At 39.3% G+C, this 26152-nt stretch overlaps 1 protein-coding gene across 11 annotated transcripts in view; it reads right to left on the reverse strand.

Moving 5' to 3' along the window:
• Positions 1-741: 741 nt before the first annotated feature.
• The window catches only part of NAV2 (neuron navigator 2), a 332145-nt gene continuing 306734 nt past the window's right edge, over positions 742-26152 (reverse strand). For 6 of the 11 annotated variants that reach the window (XM_010710730.3, XM_031553397.1, XM_010710726.3 and 3 more), the window contains 17 exons: positions 22902-22985; positions 22212-22323; positions 21416-21561; positions 19420-19428; positions 18872-19044; positions 16126-16279; positions 15440-15599; positions 14863-14963; positions 13071-13166; positions 12512-12680; positions 10270-10505; positions 9010-9164; positions 8458-8529; positions 7694-7890; positions 7131-7249; positions 2768-2971; positions 742-2032 (listed from right to left, as the gene is read on the reverse strand). In XM_010710730.3, coding sequence (XP_010709032.1) covers positions 1907-2032; positions 2768-2971; positions 7131-7249; positions 7694-7890; positions 8458-8529; positions 9010-9164; positions 10270-10505; positions 12512-12680; positions 13071-13166; positions 14863-14963; positions 15440-15599; positions 16126-16279; positions 18872-19044; positions 19420-19428; positions 21416-21561; positions 22212-22323; positions 22902-22985 — 2313 coding nt within the window. In that variant the 3' untranslated portion in view covers positions 742-1906. The remainder of the gene's footprint in view (positions 2033-2767; positions 2972-7130; positions 7250-7693; positions 7891-8457; positions 8530-9009; positions 9165-10269; positions 10506-12511; positions 12681-13070; positions 13167-14862; positions 14964-15439; positions 15600-16125; positions 16280-18871; positions 19045-19419; positions 19429-21415; positions 21562-22211; positions 22324-22901; positions 22986-26152) is intronic. The other 5 variants (XM_003206105.4, XM_010710731.2, XM_010710727.3 and 2 more) reach the window with 1 other exon arrangement.

A 26152-nucleotide genomic window follows, 5' to 3' on the forward strand; every position in this document is an offset into this window, starting at 1 on the left:
CCAGGAGCACGATCTTGTCTCTTCCATTACTTTAAACCCAGAAGGATTAACAGGCTCTTAAAGGAGTGTTCCTAATGAGTTTTCTTTGACAAACCCCAGCACATTTCTGTAATTTAATAATGACAGCATTTATTCTAGTTGAAAAAAAATTTTTTTTTTTCTTTTTTCTTTTCCTGCATGGATAAAAGAGCTCTTCAAGGACTTATAGCTGCGGATTGATATGAACCTGAAAAGTTCTCATCTCCCTCCTTTCTTTTTATCACATTGCAACAAATTCTAGTGTCTTGTCCAAACCATATTCACAGCAACGTACGATATTCCAAGAGATGACTTAGCCCTGTTTATTTAAATAAAATCCCAGAATATGCAGCACTAATTTAATAATAATAAAAAAAAATTAGTACAAAATAAGGCATCGCTTCAAAATTCAGCACCAAAAGATAGCTGGAAAGGCTCGTACAGGTCAACAGTGAGGAATGGTGGTTGTGTTGAGGTACAGCCCAGCGCAGCTGGCTTGGTGGGGCTGCTGGTGTGAGCATCAGCTTCCACGGAGAGGAAAGTGCAATTCTTGGTGAGGTGCTCCTGTTCCCCAACAGAAGTACAAAGCCTTAACACTGAGAGCATAGGTGTGCACGTTCAGAGAGGAGGAGAAATAAAACCAGGTTCACAGCTCTGCCAAAACTCAAAAGTATGGCCTGGATAAACTCAAAAGACACAGTACCTTCCTTCCTGCTAGAATACTTTTTTTTTTTTGCAGTTAAAAAGAAAAGCCATGAGAGGATACATGGTCATCAGAGTAGCACTTGGAACTGTCACAGAGCTGAGTTGTAACTAATCCATTCACGGTTGTGTTGACTGGAACAAAAACCCTGAACAAAACCCAACGTTTTTAGAAAACTGCTGTAATGTTTCATGGCAAGAATTAACAACTGAAAGTCTGACCCATCCCTTCAGGGGTGTAGCTACCTACCCTGTGCACACAGGGCTCACGGGATGCCCGTGTGCTCCCTAAGGTCCTGTAGAGCTGTAGGACTTCTGCTGACTTCTGCAGAGGAGGGTAACTACCTCCCACTGAAGTCAACTGAGCATCACAGAAGGATGTGGGAGGAGAATTGGGCCCTGCACAACAGAGGGCCACCTGATAGTTAACCAGTAGTAGGACTGATGGTTACACAGTGCTGGAAAAAACCTGATTTGTTCAGACTGTATATATACTTTTATATATTCCTATTTATATATATGTCTATCTTTACAAACACATAACAAAAGAAAGCCAAGGTCTCAGACTGGCAAGGAGAGCAGTGTTTTTTCTTTTCATTCTTCCCCCCTCCCCCCATTTATTATATTTATTTAAACTTCCCTGTTTAGCAGCTTTGCCTTTACGGAGTATTATACCAAGGCAAGCAATATTGTTATAGCACCAGAATTATACAAAGCTGAGTTTAATCTGCAAAGCTGATTGGTAAAAGTCCAGCCCTCACCTAAATGTGTTTGGTCAAAAGCAGCATAGGCAAAAATTTCCTCTCCCCTCTCCTTCTCTACATGGCACAAAGCTGTTTGCTTCATAGCTGTTAAATCCACCCCCTTTAACTGTTTTTTCTTTTAGTAACGATGACTATTTTTAACATCTTTAGTATCTTAGGCATGAGAGCTTACAGCAACTAAACAGAAGAAAACAAAGGAATAGTGCAGCTCTTATCGTTGTAAGAAGAACATCAATACAAAGGTTGCTTGGGTTGCCTGCACCCAGGTTCAAGACTGACTCTAAGTGTCTTCTTGTTATTGCAGCTCTAATACTGAGATACCAGCCCAGCCCAGGAACACGTTCCTTTCATGAGTTTGTGATTGGGATTCTTGTCGAGTGGGAGAGCAATCATGGAAATGACCTATTTCTATCCAATGAAGATCACAACGTTGACTCCAGAGATGAATCGAGTATGTCATCGTGATGGCTGTTGCTGTTAGAGTCACTGTCATAACTCTGGGGACTCGAGTAGTTGGCTGCTTCCTGCAGTCTCATTAGCATGTTCATCTACAGAGGCACAAAAGCACACAATTATTGTATTCTGAGGGTAGAAACAGTACCAACTCCATATGATAATCAAATCTGCATTCACTTTGCCAGCACGTTGCAAAGGTAAGGAACAGACAACAGGAGTAATTATCCCTGTGTATCTGAAAAGAGGAATTAGATTTAAAACGTGCTACGGCAACATACAAACTAGTCATGAATTGTATGCTTTACCAGAAAGGCTAAAAATGAAGAGACTGAATTGATTCACTCAGAGGGTGGTGACACACTGGTGACACACTGGAGCAGGTTGCCCAAGGAGGTTGTGGATGCCCCATCCCTGAAGGCATTCAAGGCCAGGCTGGATGTGGCTCTGGGCAGCCTGGTCTGGTGGCTGGGGACTCTGCCTACAGCAGGGGGGTTGAAACTGGATGATCCTTGAGGTCCTTTTCAACCCAGGTCATTCTACGATTCTATGATTTGTCCATAGAATTCTGCGAGCATCCTTCCCCCCCTTGCTCTGACACATGGAAGTGCATACAGAACTGTTCAAACAGGCTAACCTGAAGGTACAAATCTCTAGCTTGACATTTAGAACCACAGAATCTGAGTTGGAAATGATGTCTGTACCTGTATACATGAGCTAGTGAAAACTAAAACACGTTCTGCTGTTCCGTTATCTTTTCATTCCTGCTTTTAGTCCCTTTAAAAAAGGGAAACTAGGCAGTTTCACTGCCTCAGAAAGGAGAAGCTTACCAGTGGATCTCCTTCAGCATCACTCACTGGAACTTGTTTGCTGGTCGAGCCTTCCCGTGACAAGGAGTAGCCATCAAACCCCACGTCCTCAGGCCGCAGCTGTAGCAGAGGAGGCCACTCGTGGTGCTGTGGGGTGGCTGCCCATGGGTACGTGTCCATTACCCATTTGGCAGGATCCTCCCAGGGAGCTCTCCTCCCGTACAGCTGGAAAAGGGAACAACTTTCTTTTAAAACATTCCCTGAAACATTCCCATTTGCCTACCGTTTTATTCTCTGCTTACCTAACCAAAATGAACAAGCCATGATTCTTCGACTGCAAAAGAAACTTGCAAACAGGGCTGAACAGAGCCAAATTAGATTGGCCATTACTCCAACGGCAAAGTTTTTATTATTTTTAAGTGGCAAGTGGTTTTGAAGAGGCTAACCACCTCCTTTGAGACTACAGCACCCTTCTGTGGGCACCATTTGAAGAAAGGGAGATGTAAAAATAACCTCCATTCAGAAAGGTGGCCATTTTTTTTTTTTTTCTTCCCCCCTTAAACTTGAAATAAATACAGAGGACAGACTGTTAACGTTCACATTCAGTTCACAACAACAGCTGGCTTATCTGTCCACCGTTGCTGTGAAACTGCAGCTACAAGAATGCAGAGGAGGAAACGTGATACCTGTTATCGAGCAACAGTGATAGATGGATGTCAAAGCACAGTTTTCAAGCCAAGAGAATTTCTTTGTACTCAACCAAGAAAATGTGCCAGCAGAATTTGGCTATGTGTTCCCATTTCAAGTAAGTATACTGCCTCAAAACCTTTTTCTGTTTCCAGCAGACTGTGTTACTGAATCCCTATATATCCTTCTTGTTATGTTGTTTGCCTTACATAGATAATAAATTCTTTTGAATGTCATATTACTTTAAAAAATGTAAGTACAGCTTGAAGTGACTTTAAACTTTTTAACTACAGCTTTATGCATTTCTGGCTTAACCATCCTCCCACAACTGGAGTCCATTACTGGCATTTTGTCACTTGAATTTGGAGACCTCTCACTTTCCTGTCAAATGCAGGGGGGGGAGGGAAAGCACCAGTGTAGGACAGGAATTTGCCAGCTCTTTGATGGATATAAGACTATCTCCTTTTCCTCATCACTACTTCTTTCCCACCCTCTAAATTTTATCATCCTGTCTGTTGCCAAACAGGAATAGTTAGGGCAAACTTTGGAGCTTTCTAGAGCTGTTCCTCACATGGCCATAGGTGGCAAAGTATTAAGTATATTCTGGAGCAGCACTGCAGCAGGGAGAGCCCAGCAGGTGGTGCTAGGCAATCTTACAAACAAAACGTGCTTAATCCTTCATCTGCACTGTGTTGTTTTCCCAGCATAATGTCTTCAAGCTGTGATTAATCTCTTACTTTATCTCGTTCTCAAATTTACAGGAAGATATGATTGTTAGTAAGTGCAGAGAATTTTGTATTTGTCACATCCTTACTGCCCAGAAGGTCCATGTAGTTCCTAGCACACTTCTAAAAATGAGATGATAAGTGACATTTCCATTGCAGCACATGAAATCACCACAGATCTACTTGAGATACCAGCTCACTATTCCCTTCCACAGCACCCAGTTCCATCCCTTTCTCATGAGTGTCTCTTAGAGAGAGAAGGTGCCATTAAGAAGCAGAAATCTAACAGGTTGGCTCATAAAGCTGTACTGGAGTATAAGCAGTGATTTCCCTCTGGTGCTTTATGAACCAACCTGTTAGATTTCTGCTCCTTGCAAGAAGCCACAGAAACTTTAAGCCCTCTTTTTCTTGGTGCTGCATTCCATATCAATACACTGAGCAGGAAGAACTAGAGTGAAGCTTTTTTTTTTTTTTTTTAATAACCCTGTAATTTTCACATCACTGTTTTGAGGAACCAAAACCTCAGCAGCTCCAATGGGAGCAATTACTGTAAGGATCCCTTTGGCTCACTTGTTTTTGACCCAAAATAGTTCTGTAAATGAGAAACAGAAACACACAAATAGTTCAGTTTAGGTCCAGAGAGATCAGAGTGAAATCAGCAGTCCACCCTTCCTTCTTGGCAGGCGATTTCATATGAGAGGATGTGTTCTCAAAGGAGCTTTTGTGGGTGTAGGGGACAGAAAATAGCCCAAAAATGGAACACACATTTCTAGCATTAGCTTGTTAATTAGTAGGGCTCTGGCTGCTCTTTGACTATGTGAGTTCTATTCTTACCCATAGACTCAACAAAAGAGAAATTCCAGAATAGATGAAGAAATAATTTAAATGAAGTGAATTTGGGGAATTTGGGGAAATTGGATCAAAGTGGATAAAGAATTCAAAGCAAAAAGAGAAAAACTGAAATCTTTACTACACTTAGAATGCAAGCCATTCAGATCACCTAAAGAAAGATGAAGATTGCAGGCAAGACGAGGGAGGGCAAAGAGGGTTTATTAACTGTGGTGCTTTCTCATCATTATTTTCCATACCTACTGATCAGCTGATATGGAGAGCTTCAGAACACTACAACAAGCCCAAGCATTGCCATAGATACCAGTTATTTTTTTTCATTTCAAGAGGAAACAAAATCATTACATTTGCCCTCTTCACATATTTTAGGTCAAAAAGATGATTGGCTCCTATTACTCTCTTTTACAGGAACCCTGTTATGGGAAGTTTTATGTAAAACACTTTGTGAGGAGCCATGAGTAGGACTCAAGTTTTCTATGACAAAGCTGTCTTTTCTCACTTCCTCTGTTAACATCTACAAATGTCTGCTGTAGAAACAGCAAATGAAACTCAATGTGCTTCTTAAGTGGACAATATAAAATCCTTTGACACAACTGCTTCTCCACGAAGCTTGTAACTTCTTGGAGTTATTTCATGTTTCAGAAAGATTTCAGCCTCATATATATATATATATATATACACACATATATATATATACGTGTGTGTGTGATGGAGAACCTAATATTTTTGCAGTAAAACACTGTAGCTGTGAATTGTTTTCACTAAGAACAAGCTGTGTCTTACTCACAGTTTAAATTTTTCTAGTCCAAACTTGCCAAACATCCATTAAGCTTCCTCAGAGCAATCTGAGCTGCTCATCTCTCTCACTGTACAACGCTTTCTGTATCCTAAATGATACCTGCTGCTCTTTTCTGAACATCTTTCACTTTTCTAATGTGTCTTCTTACGCACAGAAGCAGTATTGGATTATAGATTATGCCCCTACAATGGCATCTGTCATCAAAATACAAGCTCCCAATACACTACCACACTTTACAATTCCCATCTACCTTCAGCCCTTTGTTAACCTTCCACGCTCTTGTTGTGACCCAGCTTTCTATTTCTGCATGTGTGATCTTGCATTTTGCTCCACTGCAAAACAAGTCATTTTAAAACGAGCCTGTCCACTAACAGGGCAAAGCTTCAGGTTTCATTTGTCCTGGGTCTCCAAGTTACAAAAATACAGGGAGTTTTCTCACAGAAAAAATCTTTATTAAAAATAACTACTTTAATGTATGCAATACCCAGAATTTACTGGTATTTGGTTTTGCTGTCTCCACAACGACCTTTTAAATTACGTGCTGCTATTTTTATTCTGAGAACTGAAGAACCAAAAAGGTCATTCTTTCCATAGTTGCTTGGCAAGTAAATCCATAGCAAACCTCTGTTAAGCCTTCCTCCTGATTCCAACGTGCTTCATAGTCGAAGAGATGCTAAGAATCGTATGGCAATGCCCCAAACTGTCCAAACTGCTAGAGTGTATGAATGACATACAAAGAACAGACAGTGATGAATTCACTGAATTCACTACAGTCTCTGAAAGAATTATGCAGAGATCTACTCAAAAATTCATCCTGTAGATTGAGAAATAATCAATCTGTCACTCATATTGATCCCATCAGGTACTTAGATGCTTTTCAGCATACGTGGCGTTGCTCCTCCCCTGCTGAAAGATTTGCTTTGATTTGCAAAGGACAATCCTACATAACTAAATGACCACAAAAAATGTTTTTCTGATGCACGGTACAGTTTTAAGGTGTACTCCTGGAACACATTACTGAAAGGTACTGTATGTCTAACTCCCACTGAAAACATCAATTGTTTGGCATTTAACCTCTCTTTAAAAAAAAAATCAGTCTGCAGCTTCTGTGCTTCCACTCCTTACTCCAAGATGGTTTGCAAGGTGAATAGTTCTCCCTGAAGTTAATGACAACTTGGATTACGTTTTGACCAATGTGCAGATATTTAGTGTGCAAAGTTATATCCACAGAAAACTTTGTTGTTATTCAGTTTCATCTGATGCTGTGTTGCCCTCTGCACAGATGTTACTCAAGACTGATGAGTCTTCATTTCTGTTGGCTTACCTGCAGCCCTTCTCTGACTGCCTCCAGAAGGTATGGGATGATGGAGTAGTTCCACAAGTCAGTAAACCAAACTCTTGAACCATCTACATCTATTGGACAAGAGAGGAAGAGCCGTGGACCTGGGAAAGGGAAATTCAGATATTACAGTCAAATAATTGTGACATGAATCAAAATAGGATCAAACGACAATTTCCAGCTCTTTAGAGAAAGAAGGCAAGCACTGAAGAACAAACGTAGCAATCTGGTGAAGTGCTCTTTCTTCAAAGTTCAAAAATCCCCTGAAACAACTCAAAAGACTAAAGCTTTCAAGGCAAAACCAGTTAGCTGCATTTCACAACACGTTTTTGCATCAAGGACATAGGAGGGCTATCAAAATGGGGGAAAAGAGTTCGAAAACTTCTTGTACCATTTGTCTGAGAACTGTCCAAAAGCAGCGTTTTTAAGAAAACATTTTATCCCATGTAGTACAAAGAAATATACAGTTATACCTCATGCACGAGGAAATATACACATCGATGTATGTCTGGCAATGCAACCCCTGACAGACTGGGCAGAACACTTACCAATAGTAACATCAGAGGAGCTGTGAGCCTCCAAGAACTTGTTCAAATGTTGCCAGACCTTAGGAATCCAATCGATAATTTTAACCAGCTCTGCATTTCTCATTCTGCTGCTGATCTCTGTTTCAATCAGTTTTCTTCTCAGGAAACGGCCAAGAAAGCCCTTGACTGGCTCAGTGTGGTTAGCACATAGCACCCATCTGTGGCAGAACAGGAAAAATGTCCACCATTATTCTTTAATGCTAGAGAACAAAACTATTCTGGGTGACATTTTTTATATCGTTTCTAGATTATTATCATGACCAAAATAGCCTATCCCAATCATCTTTACTCTTACCAAAAATTATTTTCAAATGATGAATTCAGGAGATGAAATACTTGTGCTTTGTTTCATCTTATGTCACACTCAGTATCTGCTTTGCCTATTGTCGTATTTCAACCTTCTTAAGAGGATCAAATATCTTAAAATTCTTTGGAAAAGTCAAGATTTTATTAATGTCAGTTATTTTAATAATAGAAGATGTGCTAGGGGACATGGTCCAGTGGGAAACATTGGTGGTAGATGGATGGTTGGACTGGATGATCTCAAAGGTCTTTTGCAATCTTGGTGATTCTGTGATAATATAAAGCTACACGTTAGGGCAGCAGATAATAGAGAATGGTATTTCTCTCCTATTTCAGCTGAGAAGAACAACTTGAGATGACTCACCAGCCATTACTACTCTGTGAGCCCGCAGACAGAAATGAGAAACATGAATAAACAGTACCTGAAATTATGGTGAAGTTGAAGATTCGGTGTTGAGGAGGTGGCTTGGTTCATTGTGCCAATAATATAAGGACTGTTAATAAAAACAAACAAACAAAAAAAACCTAAGTCAAACTTGTAAACTAAGTAAGTAAATGTAGTGAGATCTTAACGTTAAAAGGGTTACTCAAACCTTTTTTGTGTGTGTGAGTCAAAGAAAACTTTGTACTTACAACCAGATTCTCAATAGCTTATGAGCACATCAAATTCTGACAGCAAAATTGAAGTTTTGGAGCAGCATCTTCCACCAAAAATAGCTTTCAGTACTGAAGATCTATTGCACTAAATGAATGCAAGTCACCCAAACCCTCTTATTTTTAAATTATCGATTACAGAAGAACTGATTATTTAATGAAGAGAATATCTCTGAAGTGCTGTCCATAATATGGATGGTCTGGCCATCTCAACCCTCTTCACCAGACCAATCTAGACTTCCTTTTTCAGGTCATACTTAGGAAATGTTGTTCTCGGACTGCATTACTTGGATGTGGAATGTGTTCTAAGATCTCCTTACCATTTGTGGTACTTGCAATTTAGAAGTCCGTTGAAGATTTCTCCTAGGGAGCTAACATGATGCAAGTTGTCCAAAATGATTACAAGAGGCATATCTACAGCATTATTTTCACTATTACACTGGTCTGCTAGGTTGGACAGGTATTGGCGGAGTTCCTGCAACGCGCACATTGAAAACAAAAAACAAACAAAAACAGAGATTTCACCATATGTTTTGAAAAAAACAGTTAAATTAGCTAGTGATGTTGCCAAGAAATCTAAAGCAGGAGACTGCTATCTCTTGCACACTTTCCATGAGGAAGCAGAAAAATCTGGTTTTCCTTCTCTTTCTTAGGTTACACTGAACATCCAGAGATATGTAGGAGATAAAGACCTAGAGGGGTTAAGATTCTGTCTTTTCATTTAATTTTTTTTTCTTTTCTCATTTGTGCTGTCCTAATATGACATTTAGAAAACCGAAATACATTTTTCTTCTTCAGGAATGTACTGAAATCTCTATACACCAAGCAAGACAGGCACTTTCACTCCAGCTAGGTTTGTTCTCTGTTCTTGCAACCATGTTTATACCAAAACAAACGAGACCAAATCAATCTGGTATAAAGTACTCCCCAGTAGAGGACAAATTTAGATGCCTTCAGTAAGAATGATGAGCTCAGAGTGCTACTGCAGGGTGACTGGGTGTAGCTGAAATGCTCTCACCATCTTTAAAGCACTAACTACACAGCGCGTCTCAAACCAGTGGCCCACAACCACACTCCCAACCATCCCTTTTCCCTGAGCAAGATTTGCCTAAGGCCATCAAACATGCTGCTTTTTTATTATAATTATTTCTTAGCCTAGACATTCACTGAAGGTATATTTGGCAAAACCAAAAGCACATAAAAACAGAGACATGCCTTAGGAGCTCAGGAATGTGTCTGGACAACAATAACTACAGAGACAACATATGCAGATTACCACTGCTGATACCTGTAGCTGCAGGAATTCTGACAGCCTGGAGATGCATTTTATGTTTTTTGAGAAAAATGTTCACTTGCAATAGGGACTTCTTAAGTTGCTAAGAACTTTATGCAGGCGTTTAATGTCCACGGCAACCCTCGGGCCACCGGAAAATCCTAACACCTTTCAGTGTTCAAATACACACCTGGAAGCCTGCTATTTCACACCCATCACCGGGTGAACCCGCAGTTCTGAAAACCTTAAATATTGCTCTTTTCAGGATAATGGTACTGCACAAGCAGTGATTTCTCTCTGTTCTCACCTTACTGGACTTATGGTCCACGTTGAAGGTTGCAATAATTCCGTCAGCCAGCTCCCTGCCCTCCCGCAGGACCATATACTCAGAGAGCCGGTTTGCTAGGTATGTTTTACCAGTGCCACTGGGGCCAGACAAGATAATCCTCCGGTGTTCCATCAGGAGAGAGACGTAGCGCTGCAGAATGGGCTTTGGGATCAGTGATTCAAACACCAGGCAGTCCAAGCTGTTTTCGCAGACACCTGCAACAGTAAGAGATGCGGAATCTGTAGGAATTCCTATTTTGTATCCAGATTACCTGCATTGTTCTAAGCTTTTTGTTGTTGTTGTTGATCCAACCTGACCAACCAAGTTATTATTTCAGAGGGAAATCCCTTCCCTGCTCTGCTATCTCTCACGACAGGGAACAGGACACGTTCCCTGTTCCTTAGCAGACACTAAAAACGTGCAGAAGTGAGCTGTGAGCTTCACCTGGATTTTCCTTCAGCTTTCCCAGTTTTCAAAGCACTCTGCTGTGTCTCATTGTGTCCTCAAAGGGAAGATTTAGGTTGAATGTCAGGGGGAAGTTCTTTACCAAGTGAGTGGTGAGGTGTTGGAACAGGCTGCCCAGAGAGGCTGTGGATGCCCCATCCCTGGAAATGTTCAAGGCCAGGTTGGATGGGGCCCTGGGCAACCTGGGCTGGTATTAGATATGAAGGTTGGTGGCCTTGCCTGAAGCAGAGGGGCTGGAACATGGTGATCCTTGGGATCCCTTCAAGCCATTCTACGATTCTACGAAATTTTGCCATGCAATGATTTCCAGGCTACATCTTTCACACGTGAGCCATCTGTTTTACAGTATTTTGTCATGTGCAGCACACATTCCTCCAGAATTTACCTGTTTACTTTTGAATCACTAAACAAAAAAAAAGCAGCTATCATCAACTCCCCCTGATTTCCCAAACACTTCTAATTAAACTCCTTCTCTGTCTGCTGATAGCTATCTCTTCTAACATAAAACTCCTACCGATAAGCATTTATGCTATGTCAGCAATCACTTTAGGCAGAATTGGCTCAGACAAAACACACAGTGCTTCAAAATAAACAGAAGAAAGGGAAGTTGGCAGATCAGACAGAGGAATGTTTGCACCTCGATGGTTACATGGAATATTAAATATTTATATAGGCAGCTTTATATCTGAAAGGTGTATGTGAATAACTGGTTGCCCATAAATTTATTAAATACATTCATATCCTATTGAAAAATGTTATCATGTACAAACCTTTAATGTGTGAGTCAAGCCACTGCAAGTTAAGACAAGACTGCAACTTCATAGGTATGGCAGTCCTTGGCAGTATTTCACTTGGAGTTATACTCTCGGACAATGCAACCTACATAAGCAGAGTATTTGGGGCTCTCAGTAAACTCAGATATCTCATGACTTATTTTGTCTCCCTGATTGCTGATTTTTAACACAAGGAAACATTTTTTTGCAACAATACTCAGAAATGGAAACACTTCTGAATGTAAAGTCACACTTCAAAGTTGAGCTGTGGTGGTTGGCAGCATTCACAAGTACTGTGAGCAAGCTGATAGACTGCAGTGATTGGGGATTTTTCCTCTACCCCAAGTCCGTAAGATAGTTTCGTACAAAAAAGGTCCCTGAGAAATTCAGTGTCACAGGACATTAAATTCTAATCAGCATGACATGATCAATCAAATCGATGAGAATTTTGAAAACAACACATTTTGAAAAAATTGCTTTCAAAGATCCAGGGTTAAGTATATCATGAATTCCAGGTTCTCTCCCTGTTGGCTCTGAAGGAGGGACTATCAAGTGAGATGAATCAAGCAAGTTAAACTGTTCTTTTTACTCTGCATTAAGGAAATACCAAGGAGGTCTGTTACAAAGAGCTGACTGAAATTCTGAGGCTTTATTCATTTCAAAGCATATTTTGCTGCTGAAACAATTATACTGCATTGCCTGTGGTGTGATGTGCTCTGCAGTACAACTTCAGGCACCAATTTAAGGAGTCTGGAGAAAGCTGCTAAGTAGAGCTATTCCTATTGTTACAGACTGAAGATCTACTAATTTTACAGACTCCAAGTGCTGCCTTAATCAAACGAAAACAGAACAGTGAGTAATTAAACGGATGGGAAAAATAAAGACAATAAAAACATTTCTACTCCTCTGAATTTCCTGACACAGTATGCTTCGATAAAACCGTAATTGCTGAGAACTACAACAGACTGATCAAACAGCATTACCTTTGATGGTAACTGAAATAGTATTGTTTTCTCCAACCAGATAGCCACAGGGCAACAGCTCAGGTGTCTCAGCACTATTTGTGCGTTTGATCTCTCCAATGCTGTAACCCAGAACACTGTCTGAATTCAGCCCCAGCTGACTCACTGGATCCACGTGAATGATGTACTCCTACGGTGAAAAAAGAAGGGGAAAATCTACAAGACATTGAAATTTCTGTGCCTAAGGGTCTATGCTGTAATAATAATCACCCTGAGTTAAATACTACTTGTGCTGTCCAAAGCCTGTTGAAAATAACAAGTAAATCCTCAAACATAAAGTATAGAGAATAAGCAAGTAACTGCTATGAAGCTAACATATGAGGAAACTATGGAAAATAAAGTTAGCAGACTTCTCTCAAGTTATATATATCACCTCTTTGTACAACTCAGCACTGCTTGGACATACACCCAACCTCACACCAGGACATACACCTGAGCCTCCATACAGATCTCCTGTTGTGAAATACTGTGCGAATACTAACAGGAGAATGGAAGCAGAGAGCAGATGTTACTTACTGACCTTAAACAACCGTCTAACAACACCATCCAGAACATCCCATTTGGTCTTCCCACTCACTCCAATGCAGCCTATGAGGAAGGTACGAGGCCTTGAATCCTAAATGCAAACAAACATGGATTTAAGTTAACAAATAAATCTTAATGGTGTCAGTCAAGTCTGTTTAAGTTTAAAATCTTGGTGTAGTTATGTTGCTTCCTTACCTCACAGTAAAATCTGAATACCATACAAAATTCTTCTTTCCCCTATAAGTTTCTTACAGTGTTGGAGACTCAAATCTAGGAAATGCTTCAGTGGTACCCAGTGATAAGTTAAAGCCATCTATTATTAAATCCACAAACAAGTCCAAAACCCCTGAGAAGATTACAGCTTATCAAAAAGCATGTAGGAAAATTCTAGGCAGACATTCACAACGTGTGTTTGTCCATGATTTTACAATCTAAAATGTAGCATTTGCAAGATTTATCTGATTTACTTCTAGAAATGCTGCCACGTGCATAGAAATTCAGTGACATTCTTGATTTATCTATAATGTGTGCATTACATTCAGTATATTATAGCTTTTCACTTCTGATTTCTACATCAGATAAAGGAAATAGAATGTACCTCATCTTCTTTATTCCTTCATAGCTGCACTCACCATGAAACATTCACTGAAGAAAAACTATTTCTGTCATAAGGCTCCGAGTTCAGCTAAAATATCAAGAATCATTTCCACTACTAACAGTGCACTCAGTGGAGACCAAGCGAATTAGCAACACTGTTTTACTCTTAATGTGCTTGGTATTTAATGGAAAGTCAGCTGAGCTGACTTTGTTTCTGCTCATCAAATGTTTGTCCTCTCTTACAAAGGATATCAAATTATTTCATAATTTATGAAACATGCACAAGTGCATACACCTTTTGCACTTTCACAAGTACTCAATGCGAGATCTTAATGTCACTGCTTGGTAAAGATTGGGCAGGACATTCATGCATGAATACTCACATGAAGCGGGCTGCAATTTGACCACCAACACACCAACACACATGCAATTTGAATATTTGTAAACATATTTAAGATTTTTTACATTACTTGAGAATGAAGAACATCTAAAAGATACCAGATTCAAAATGTGATAAATGTATCAAAGAGGACAACTTGAACCAGTTATTGGATCTAACAAGTTCCTGTGGCCTATCGCTGCTTCCAGCATTTCACTGCAACTTCCACTAGATCATCTCCATTATTAGCTCATATTTTATTTAAGCTTAATAACAAAAAGGCCCAAGAGCTTTGTGCAGCTTTTAACATATCAGTCTTAAACATACACCATCCCAAAGTGCAGATTAGCCTGCTAACTCCCTGAAGCTGAAAAATTGACCTGTTTTTCAGAGATCCTGAAAAGCTTAACTTGTAACATTATCAGCTCCACCACTGATACAAAGCCTAGCAATCCTGGATTACTGACGCTGGCTCAGGGCCAGTACTGATGGTACCAGTGAGAAACTGTAAAATAGAAAGCCACTGCAGATGAATCCCACGAGACAACCTGAACTAGTATTTTTGGTTTTCAGCATTTCTACAGAAGTGAGAGCTCCAGTGTTTTGTCCATCAAAGTGAGAGCTCCAGTGCTTTGTCTATCACTACTTATACTCCAGTAAACTATTTTGTTAAAAGATACATATTTATTTTAAGTTTTCCACTTTTTAAAAGTATTTTTCAACAGAAGCCTCCAAACCAGATAAGAACATAGCACAGAATTCAAAGACAAAGTCACTTATATATCAAAGCTTGGGACAAAATACAACTTACCTCCTTCCATTTCATTTCATCCTGAAAGCTGACAACTATTTTGACATGTCTGCCTCCTTCCTTGCGGGCAGAGCCATCACCAGAGTCATCTAACAGCATGTCTGTGAAGAGAAAACATGAAAAGCTTCATAGCTGTATCTTAACAATGAAAGCTATTCTGCTTTATGCTAACATTTCTACTGTAGTCGAACACAACATATCTGAGCTTCTCGTGCCTGGAGGTAAAAGATGAGAACCAGGTTCACTGACTTCCATTCTAAATATCAAGATCACTCTTAAAAAGAGATGGTCATTGCAAATTATTAGTCAATTACTTTGTATTTTCCTTCCTACAAAATATTCCCCACTCAATGGTTCTGAACACAACTCAGCAGCTGAGGTCATAATTGGACAACTCCCGGATAGGGTGTAGCAAACCCATGATGACATTTTAAAAGAAGGCTTTATGCCAGCTCCTGACATATTTCCACACCATAGCTGTTTATAATCTTCATGCTTTCATTTTTCCACAGCTAACCAAACCAAACTTTCCAAGAGCAGGATAAAACCTGCCCACCATCTTTCTCATTAAACTCACCGAGACTAGATGACTCCGTGAGGTTCAAACTGTGTTGAGAGAGACCCACTGAATGCCTTGGAGAGGATGAAATGGAAGCCTGAGACTGAGCCCTGCTACAGCTGCCGTGGTTTTCAGATTTCAGTCGATCATTTTCTGCTTTTAACTTCTCGATTTCACTCTTGAAAAGACAAATCAGTAGTTAGAAGGCATGGTGAAAACACTCTTAAAAAAGAGCTGGATAAGCAACTTCCGTAGATATAGTAGTTTAGTAGGAATGTCATTTTCACATTATTTTAATTTACTCTAATACATTAATGATTTTAATTAGTATAACATCCCTTCCATAAAACTTTTCTAAGTGTTTTAGCAAACACAAATATGTGGGAATTCAATAAGCAGTGAAGTGCAGCTACTTTAAGGCAGATGGCTTGGGAATTTTCTTTAAGAGGCCAGTGGAATGGTTTCCCCAGAGCCTTCTAGGGTTGGAACAGATAAGTGCTGCAGTGTTCAGGGAGGGAGAAATCATGAGCTCAAGCTTTTTTTATGAAGGTCTAAAGTTTACCACTATTACAAAACTAAACACAGTTTTACTGAGCATTCAAAGACTCCACATTTACCTTCCTTCAGATTTTTATTGTGTGGTGGGATGGACAGCTTTTAACACATTGACATACACTGTGATATTTGAGGTGGCCATTTCTTACCTGCATTCTGTTCATTGCCTCCCGAAGCTGGTCAAGCTGATGAGCAGAGCTAAGGGCTTCTAGACGAATGTCAGTCAACTTCATCTCCTTGTCTCTTAGTTCATTGCGTAACTGCATGACTGTTTCAGCTTCACTGTCTGTGCATTCAGAAATACTGGGAAAGAACGAAAAGGAGACATGAACTATAACATGTGCTACTTTTTAGGCAATGCTTCACCAGCACTTAGTAATAAAAGAGAAAAAAACCCACCACTTTTTATTCTACAGAGAGTATTTGGGCTCATTTCATTAGTGATACCATAAACCAGATGGTAAATAGGTCATGGAAACATAAGAGACCAACAAAATTTCATTCTTGGTAGTTGCCATGAAAGAACTATCTTAAAGGCAAAATCTAAATAAATGAAGGAGGTGCAGGTGCAGGTAGTAGCAGCAGTTGGCTGAAGATTGATGATTTTACAGAAAGATTTAAAGCCCACCAGGTGTAAGCTTTAAGTGTTTCCTGAAATATTCTGGAGGGCTTTGGAACTCTACACCTATTCAAGCATAATAAATTCCCATTTGCTTTAAAGCACTCATGCTCAAAACATTTTTGGTGGCATTTTAATTCCCTCTTCCCACAAAAAAAAAAAAAAAAAAAAATAACAAAACAAATCCAGATAAGTAACATTTCAGCACATTCATAAGTGAATCTATACAAAGATGAACTACACAGCTGCATGCTTTGAGGGATGTTTTTCTTACAATGTGTCTCCTTAAATCAGGTTAATGAGAGATGTTTTCTCCACCAGAAAGCTGGTATGCCGAAATACACAGATTTTACTTTTGCTCTATACTTCCCTCAATTCACATATTTACTCTTTTTCTTGTGTTTAGGCTTTCTTTCTGCTTTCTTTTCAAGATGAGATGTATGCATAGTGCATTTTGATTGAGGATGGAAGGGACCATCATTTAACAATTTTCTGGCCTCAGTGTTCTAAAACCCAATTTGCTGTAGTCACCAGAAACTCAACGAGTTTGATTCAAGAGAATGGAGAAGCTTTAAAAAAATTCATGAGGAATTATCTTCTGATACTGACATTTCATTGCTATCATTTGGCTGGAAACTACTGATATTTTCTTTGACCTCTTCATGTGAAAGCAGCGGGCAAAATTTCAAGTCTGCAAACTTGAATGCATTGGAACAGGAATCAGGCTGGAAGTTTTCTATGGCATCTACAAGGCTGCAAGGCTATTTGAAATGTTTTACAATATGGCCTCTTTCTGTATTTGCTTATCCTGCTCAAGTTACTGATAGAAGACATGCAAAATCTGTTTTATAAAGTTCTCTAAGATCATTGTAAATGTAAGTTTAGACTCAAACAGCACAGGGTGGCCATTTTAAACTTTATTTCATAGGTGGCCCAAATGAACCATCAAGAATGCCTTGACCTTCCTGTGAGTGTAAACTTAGCTAAGCAATAGAAAAGAAGTCCAGACTTTAAAATCAACATTTCATTCACATACAAACACAGACAGGAGAGCATGGTTTGGTGTTATTGATGAGCCTATGTAAATATCTTGCTACCAACAAAAGGAGCAAATCTCTGTCTCCTCTACTTGCCAGCACCTGGCTGTGCTGTTGTCATGCCCCTGTGCTTACACCAGCTCTCATGCTCAACTGTGTCTGATACTCCACTGAGCTGATCCAACTGAGCAACCTGGGGAAAAACTGTTCACATTTCCATTAAATTACTTTTCACATAATTTAGCTTGTTCTAATAGCTTAGTGGAATTGTTTGATGAGCGGCAGAACCAGTGTAAGGGAAGGAACAGGCAGAGAAGGATGTGGGGGTTTCTGTCCAACAGAAACAAGCTGTTAAGAGTTCAGCCGTAGCAGCAAACTGTGCAATTTGATCTTCAGGAAGTTCTTACCTTTATTTGAATTTGTCGGTTTAACTGGGGACTCCATCACTGCAGATTATTATAAAATGTGTTATCTTTAGCCAAGAGAGAAAACAAAATCCCAGACTTGGCCTGGTTGTATCATTAGCAGCCAGAGATCCAATTAGCTCTGCACTCCAAGGTCATCCTTGCTATAAACACTATTCATACTCAGTATGTTTTGCAAAGGAAGCTCCCCAGTGAAATATCCCACAGTAAAGATGCAGTGATTTTTAGCTTCCTGGATGCTAATGCAAAGGTATGAAGTTGGAAGTCAGCTTACATGTCTTTAAATCCCTGAATATATAAATTAAACTCTTCTATCTTTCCCTGTGTTCTCCTTAGAACAGTTGAAATGTTTGCTCTTTGCTCATTGTTTTGCCATTATGACATGGTTAAGGGCTTTATCAAATCCACTTATCCAAACACAGCCCCTTCTCTGGGAGATAAAGCAAGTATTGCTCAGGAGTAGGGCCAACCAGTAGGAGCACATCAGCACACATGTACAAGACTACCCTGCTTGACCCGCTATAGCTTCTACTGTGGTCTGGTTTTAGCAGTGCATGTAACCAAAAAGCTGTCAAACTCTTGTAGTCCTTTTACAGATTTGTAGATTCTCATTCAGAGGAATCAACAGGATGATATGTTTTAAATTATACTTTGCCATTGTTTGTTTCTAGAAAGCAGCCTAGAGATGTCCCATAGAACTAGCATATAAACGTTGGACCTATCAAAAACATGATTTTTCTCTTTTCCTCTGTGTACTAAGATGCTTTCCACCCATTTTTCCACTTAAAAAAAAAAAAAATAAAAAATCACTCACAGAGAATTGGAATGAGAAGCTCTCAGCAATGGTGTAGAAACAGTAGAATTATGGTGTGGTAGCTTTGGCGATGAAGGCAGTGAAGAATCTGTCATCTCCTCAATATCTGAATGAGAAGATGCTGACTTGGGAGATTTCTTTTTACCAAAAGCTTGCTTGAAGGAGCTGCGTAACTGAAAAACAAGACCACAGCAGTAGGGACACCATGAAGAACACATCCATACAAAAAGCCACAGAGTAAAACTCTAACATGCAAATATTCCAAACAATAAAGCCATACTCACAGATTTTAACAGAGCTAAAAGGAAATCAAAAAGCTTTTTTCCTTAACTACTTTATGAGATTAATGAGGTCAATAGGGCTGGACATCAGTGCTTCCTATTTTTAATTTTTTACAGCAAATTATGTTCAGTGAAATGAGCAACGGTGTAACAACTTGCAGCTATAATATAATGTGGCTCAGACAAGGTTAATGATGCTGAAATGGTTAGTCATGTAAATGGATGGGTTAGCTTTGTTTCTCAAAGTTTAAAGTAGGTCTTCCTTACCTCATTGACCTGCCGGAAGAAGCACAAGCAAGAGGAAGTGGGGGGAAGGAAAAAAGACAAGTTTTAACAGAGAAAGCCTGTAATAAGGAAAGCTTTGGATTTCTAAGACAAACATGACCAATAATCAATACAGTACAAGAGTTACTTTAAAACTGGAACCCTGTATTTTCTAAGAACAGGTTCTTCAAATAACATACAGTCATTTTTGCATTACTTGAAGAAGATATTAGATCCAGGCCTCTTTAACTACTTCAGCTGTATTTTCTCCTTGGCTCACATGGAACATTCTAGCTAACAATCACTTTCATATTTTGCTTTTCCTTTCAGGAACAGGTATTCCACCAAGTGAAAATATTGAAAATACCAAATCTTTTCTAGACACCTGCAATTAATTTTTTTTTTTGGAATGTGGCTACCATTTACCAAACAATATAAACAATTCATCTAAAGCTATCTCAAAATTACATGTTTTAAACAGTGTTGCTAAACATAAGATGAAAGTTATTTTTACATTAGACAAAGACTAGTGAGAAATGCTGAAAATCTCATTTCAGCCCTGAGTGGACAGCCATGCTGTTTCCATATGTAATAAAAGGTTCTTGGTAGAGAACAACATCAATGTTTGTGAAATTAACTAAGTGCAAGGCAGACTGCTATTTTTTGGTTTAACTTCCAATCTTCATTTTACACCAATGTACTCACATTTAACACAATAAAAACACTGTCCTGTCCTCTTCATAATGTTTCCTTAAACTTCTGTAAATAGCTGTGTGTTAAATGAGAAGTGTAGGCTGATGTAAAGACCTACTACATTACAGTGACAAAGAATAGAAACTAAAGTAAAAATTTCAGAAGTTTCTACCTTATCTAAGGCTTAATGGTTACAGAAGGCTTGTCACAAAAGCTAAAAGAGTTGCCAACAGTTTGAAGATACAGCAATTTACCCCTTCTATAATTAATGCATAACCCTGCACAAGGAGATGACACTGCTTCTGTTTAACCAGTGCTTTTAGGAGGAGGGCAGCAATACTACAGTTACGGAGGAGCTAGCAAGATATTCAAATGAAAGAATTGCGATAAAACAGAAATAAAAACAAAAGCCTGCTCAAGAAGTACTTTTTTCTTTAAGTACAAGAAGTTTCATAAATATTTCCAAGGGGATACTGTACAAATATATATCAAGACTTTCCCAGCTCAAGCCACATTTTGTAGCTCTAAGGAAAAGATCCAAAGATCCCCAAAGATTCAGGGAGATCTAAATTCAGTGGGAGGGAAGGGATGGAATGATTCACTGGCTACAGTATGGGATCTAGGGACTTTAGTCCAAACTACATTCAGACTAGGTCGCTAAGGCAGTTGTGATCTAATTCAAAATGGAGCTTAATATATTGTACCTTTCCTCCAGTACATGGTACCTTGTACACAGTACAAGATGAGCAAAGAAGGAAAAATGGGAAATGAAAGGTAAGTAATGCAAAATCCTGAATAACGTATGTTTATCACAGTAATTTCTTAAAATTTGTTGTTTTTTGTTTTTTTTTGTGTGTGTAGAACTCCACACTAGCATTCCAGATTGAGCTCTTAAAGTGTCTAACGTTTACTTAAAAGAAGAAAGCCCTATAAGGCAAAAAGAAAAAACATAACAATCTCTCATTGTGGACTTGTTCAATTTTAATGACAAATGTGGAGCTTTCCCTGAGGGGTTGGACCCTATACTACTTTTAGCCAGACTGATTTTTGACAGCTCTTTCTACTTTAGGACCGGCCTTTTGGCTGTTAACATAAAATTCAATCCTACACAAAGTCAACACAAGCATATACATCACTTACAACTCAATTAAGTCTTCCAAAGGGTATTTACGCAGGATTTAAACAGCACCTAGTTCTTGTGCTGACCTGCTGCATGTGGGGAGGGAGGAGCTGAGCAGCTAGATTTCACCATGCATGTTCTGACAGTTCTATATAAACCACACACGATCCATTAGCATACACTCACCCAGTTCTTCCTCTTCTTTTTCTTTGAATCACTCTCTATGTTGCTTCCCACGCTGGAATGGCTGGTAGCACTGTTAATGCTGGAGACACTATCTGAGGAGTGCTGCCTTCGGATCCGCAGGTCTGTGGGTTGAGCAGCTCCAGTTCCTGCACATCAACGAAGGATGTATTCAATATGACATTCTGTATTAATCATTTAATCTCAAATGAAGAGTTTGAAAGGAAAAAAAGCACTTCAGTAATCACCAACCCCAGCTGAGGTTCTGTTTATTTCAATGCAGAGCTCCTCATGCTTATTTCACATGAAGAGATTAAGATCCCAGACCCAAACCACTCAAACATCTCCTTCAGCATTTCATCCCAGTGTAAATGATTGGGATAAGTAACAGAAGTCAGATACAACAAGACTGCATTCAAACTTCATACTGGAGATTACAGAAAACACTGAAGAAAATAAAGTCAAGTGTTTGACTGTTCTGAAATGGGGTTCTTTGGTGTTTCACATGAGCTCACGTTGGGTGAGTTACTGAACACTTACAGTAAATTCAGTGAGCTCACACTCAAATTCTAACACCTTCAATTATTTCTGTAGAATTTACCACACTATTTACACAGATATCCGTTCCAAATCCCCACACTATGTAAAATCTAGTAACTATATAAAATCAAGTAAACTGGAGTGCATGGTCATGAGACACACATGAGATCTTTAACAGGTAGAGCCGCATCAGATATTACCAAAATACTCAAATCCCACAAGTACTGCACAGTCATGAAACGCAGTGCTTGCTTCTCACCTTTGCAGCTGAGCTCAGGTGTGTTGATGACTCCATTAATTGCAGCCTGGGCAGCAGCATTTTGCTTCTTCAGTAGTTCAATAGTCTTCCTTAGCTCATTCAGTTCAGAGTCCTTAGAAAAGGAAACAGTGGTGATATGTCAGAAAATGCAGATGGTACCTAGGTGCACCAGCTTTCAGTCCAAGCACTGGGATTTGACAGAATTTTTGTAATATGTATGTCCAAGGAAAGAAAAATGGAGTTTGGTATACACCTGGGGAAGCATATCCTCAAGAGGATGCAACATAGCTTTGTTATTTTAATACAAAAGATATACATGCTCTGTAATAGAGGAATAATGTATATCCACATACACTGTCCAAGAAAACACTCTGCACTTCTTTTGGACACAAGTGCGAATGCACAGGGAAGAAATGTATTCAATCTGCAAAGCCTTTGGCACTATCTCCCATTGTATTCTCCTGGAGAAGCTGGCAGTCCATGGCTTGGACAGGTACATGCTTTGCTGGGTAAAAAACTGGCTGGAGGGCCAGGCCCAGAGAGTGGAGTGAACAGAGTTTAGATGTTGTACACAGGGACATGGTTTACTGGGAAATACTAGTGGTAGGTGGACAGTTGGACTGGATGATCTTGGAGGTCCTTTCCCACCTTGGTTACTCTATGATTCTATGATTCTACTTCTACACTTGCCTTTTGTTCAGCAGTCATGGTGAGGCTCTGCAGTCTGATCGTCATGTTTCCCAGACTCTGCTCAAATGCTGCCACAAGGTGGGCCTGAAAATTAAATGACACAGAAGCACTTGGTTCTCTCCCAGACAATATTTGTGCAGATATTTGAACACATCACCTACTGCATTTCACTGCTTGTCGTATCGATGATACAGAGAAAATAGCAGTGAGTCAAAGGGCTTGAGTATGCATTGTGGAAACATCTCCCAGGATATACCAGGAGGTTTTAAGAGATATTTTAGGGAATGTGCCTCATCTCCTGGATATATTCCTGATACCAAACAGGCATGGAAGGCCCTCCTTGGTTGTTGAGCTGCATCTCAAAGCTACTGCAAGCAATAACATGAAGGACCTCCTATCATAAAAGGCAGGGAGTAAAAAAGATAGAACAACCCATGGTTCGAAACATCTCTTGCTGTTAATTTTTCAACTCAGGCTTTTTCAACTCTGACTTTTCCCGTGGGCTGTTATATTAGCTTAAACAGTAGCCTGTATAAGGCTACTTACGGATAGCCTGCATGTACCCTCAGAGTTGATGCAACTCTTACCACAGAGTATATTACAAGAAGTTTAAACCTTTTTCCCAGAGAGTACAAAAACCAAACCAAACCAACCAAACAAACAAAAACAGCTAACCCAAAAAAACCACTAACACATAATTTTTAGGAGAATAACCTAAAAAGTTTTCAAAATACAGCAATAAATAGAATATAAACCAAGTTCTACAATATAAGCTGAGTTCTACAACGGCAGATCAGGCATTTCCTCCTATTAGATTAACTTGTCTCTAGTGAGTGCCCAGTCCGTCAATATTTTCCCCATGCATTCAGAATTTATACAATAGAAAACCAGAACTGGAATTTAAAACAGAAAATTAAAGGTTAGAGAATACACTGGCTTCAGAGAATTTTCAGGATTCTCTTCAATGCTACTAATTTTTAATTAAAAAGTGAAGATTTGTATCATCTGTACTAAACCAAATATAAAGAACTCCAAAAATCTGCAGGAAGATGCTGTAAGAAGCTCCAGAGACCAAGGATATGGCTGGTTGTTATTTAACTCTTCTGAAGCAGCAAAGCATTGACACTAGTGTTAGTTCAAGAATCACGTTACAGAGGTGAAATACAGTGAAAGAATGTATATCATGAGATGCTTTAATTAAAGGTGTTAAAAGGGAAATTAAGTGCTTTTGGGGTGAAACAGGTAAAGCTGGAAGATGCACAATCTTCATTTTCTCCTAACAAATTATGAAGTATTTGCAGATAAACGAGGCAACTGAGTGCTGCTGAAGGACAGAAAATTGCCTATTTTTGCTGCCAGATGTTGGTAGCAATATATAAAACTTCCATTGTCTTGAATTGTAATTAGCTCTAAAAGTTTCCTAAAATGTTTTCAGTTTTAATATCTGCAAAAGCAAAAAACAAAAAGCAAAGGAAAAGTATTTTTCAAAAACAGTTCTAAATCACATCATAAAAATGCCATCACACACTGATATGCTAACTTAAGTTTCCAAGAAAACCAGACTAGAGATAGCTATGACACTGCTGATAAGCAAACAGATCAGATATCTGAAAATGCTGCTAACACTAGGAGATAGCAGGCTTCACACAAAACAGCAGTGGACTATTTCAAGTCAATGACACTGATATTTCCATATTAAGGCTTTCTACATTAGTTATCAAGCTCTATCTCTAAATATTCACCATATTAAAATCATGAAATGCATGAAAATCAGTTCTTTTAGGTTTCTAAGTTGCATGTTTACTAGAAAACATAGGAAGTTAGTTAAAATTGTAGTCCTCTTCTATATAACCTATCTAACAGGTCATGCCTACTAGTGAGAGCCCAGTTCAAGTCAATCACTTTTTCCCTTGTAAAGGAGAGCCAATAATTAATCTACAAAATTAACTCTACCAGTGTCATTCTTAAAACAAAGAGATCTGTTAAGGTGGAAAGATGCTGGAAATTTTGGAGGCAGAGAGGCTCACCGTGTTGTGCTGCACAATAGAGACAGCACTGCTGAGCTCTTGCAGCTAGTCTGCAAGCTGCTCCATCAGCTGATGCTCTGCAACTTACTCAGTGGTCTCTCCAATACCTGGGGGCACCTGACTTGCCACAAAGGTTCAAACTGCTGAATATTATCCAGAACTTCCTGGTGCTTGGCCAGTTCCCATGGCAGCGGGGTTGGAGCTCAATGATCTTCAAGGTCCCTTTCAACCTAAGCCACTCTATGATTCTATTATGTGATTCTATGAATTACCCTCTGTTCTTTTCACATGAAGCACTGAGAACCCAGTGTTAACTGTATGAGGAATTGAAAATGACTGAGAAGTAAAAGAAAGGAGGAGTAGACTGAGAAGATGGAAAGCTTGATAAATGGGAACTACGTTTCTAGTGCCATGGTAAGGCATTATTACTATTATACACACATATATGCACACGTTGAAATAACTGAACATAGGCATAGCTCAATGTACGTCTCATTAGCCACAATATTCTACAATTACCACAACAAATATTTCATTTTTCAATTCAAAATCTACCTAAAACAAAAAAACTGTGTCAAATCTTTCCAAGCAGAAATGGACATTGCCTCAACTAGATATATATATGGCACAGCCCTGCACAGAGCCATACCAGACTTCATCATCAGCACACAGCTGACTTACCCTAAATAATAGCTCTCACATTCACACTGCAAACAAACACGAACAGTACAATAACACACGGATGTGCACCTCTCATTCCCATCAGCCCCTATGAAAATAAGCAGAGCTGAGGCTGTGAGAAAATAGCAAGAAGCAAGCTGAACTATTACTACATGTGTTTGAAAACGTAAACATTTATTTAAAAAGCAGACTGCAAAGTTTCTGTTGGGAGGGCAGAGAATGGTGGGGGGCTGTGTGAAATGCTGATACTCGTCAAAATGTTGCAAGGTTTTAAAAAAAAAAAAGAGAGAAAGCAAACAGGATTACATGGATTAACAAACAGCACATGTAAGGGAATCTTGCCAAGTTTAGTATTCAAAGAGCTGATGGACACCAATGTCCTCTTCAGTAGCATGTGCTCTTACTCGTTTATCTATTCCCACAACCAAGGATGTCAGTATGATCCAAGCTGATGACTGTTCATCTGCAGCTTGTTTACCCTAGTACTCCTTATTTTTGTAGCAAGCTTCTGTTTTTCAGATTACTTCTATCTGTGACTCCAGA

This window comes from Meleagris gallopavo, chromosome 5, assembly GCF_000146605.3.
Source record: "Meleagris gallopavo isolate NT-WF06-2002-E0010 breed Aviagen turkey brand Nicholas breeding stock chromosome 5, Turkey_5.1, whole genome shotgun sequence".
NCBI classification, from domain to species: Eukaryota; Metazoa; Chordata; class Aves; order Galliformes; family Phasianidae; genus Meleagris; species Meleagris gallopavo.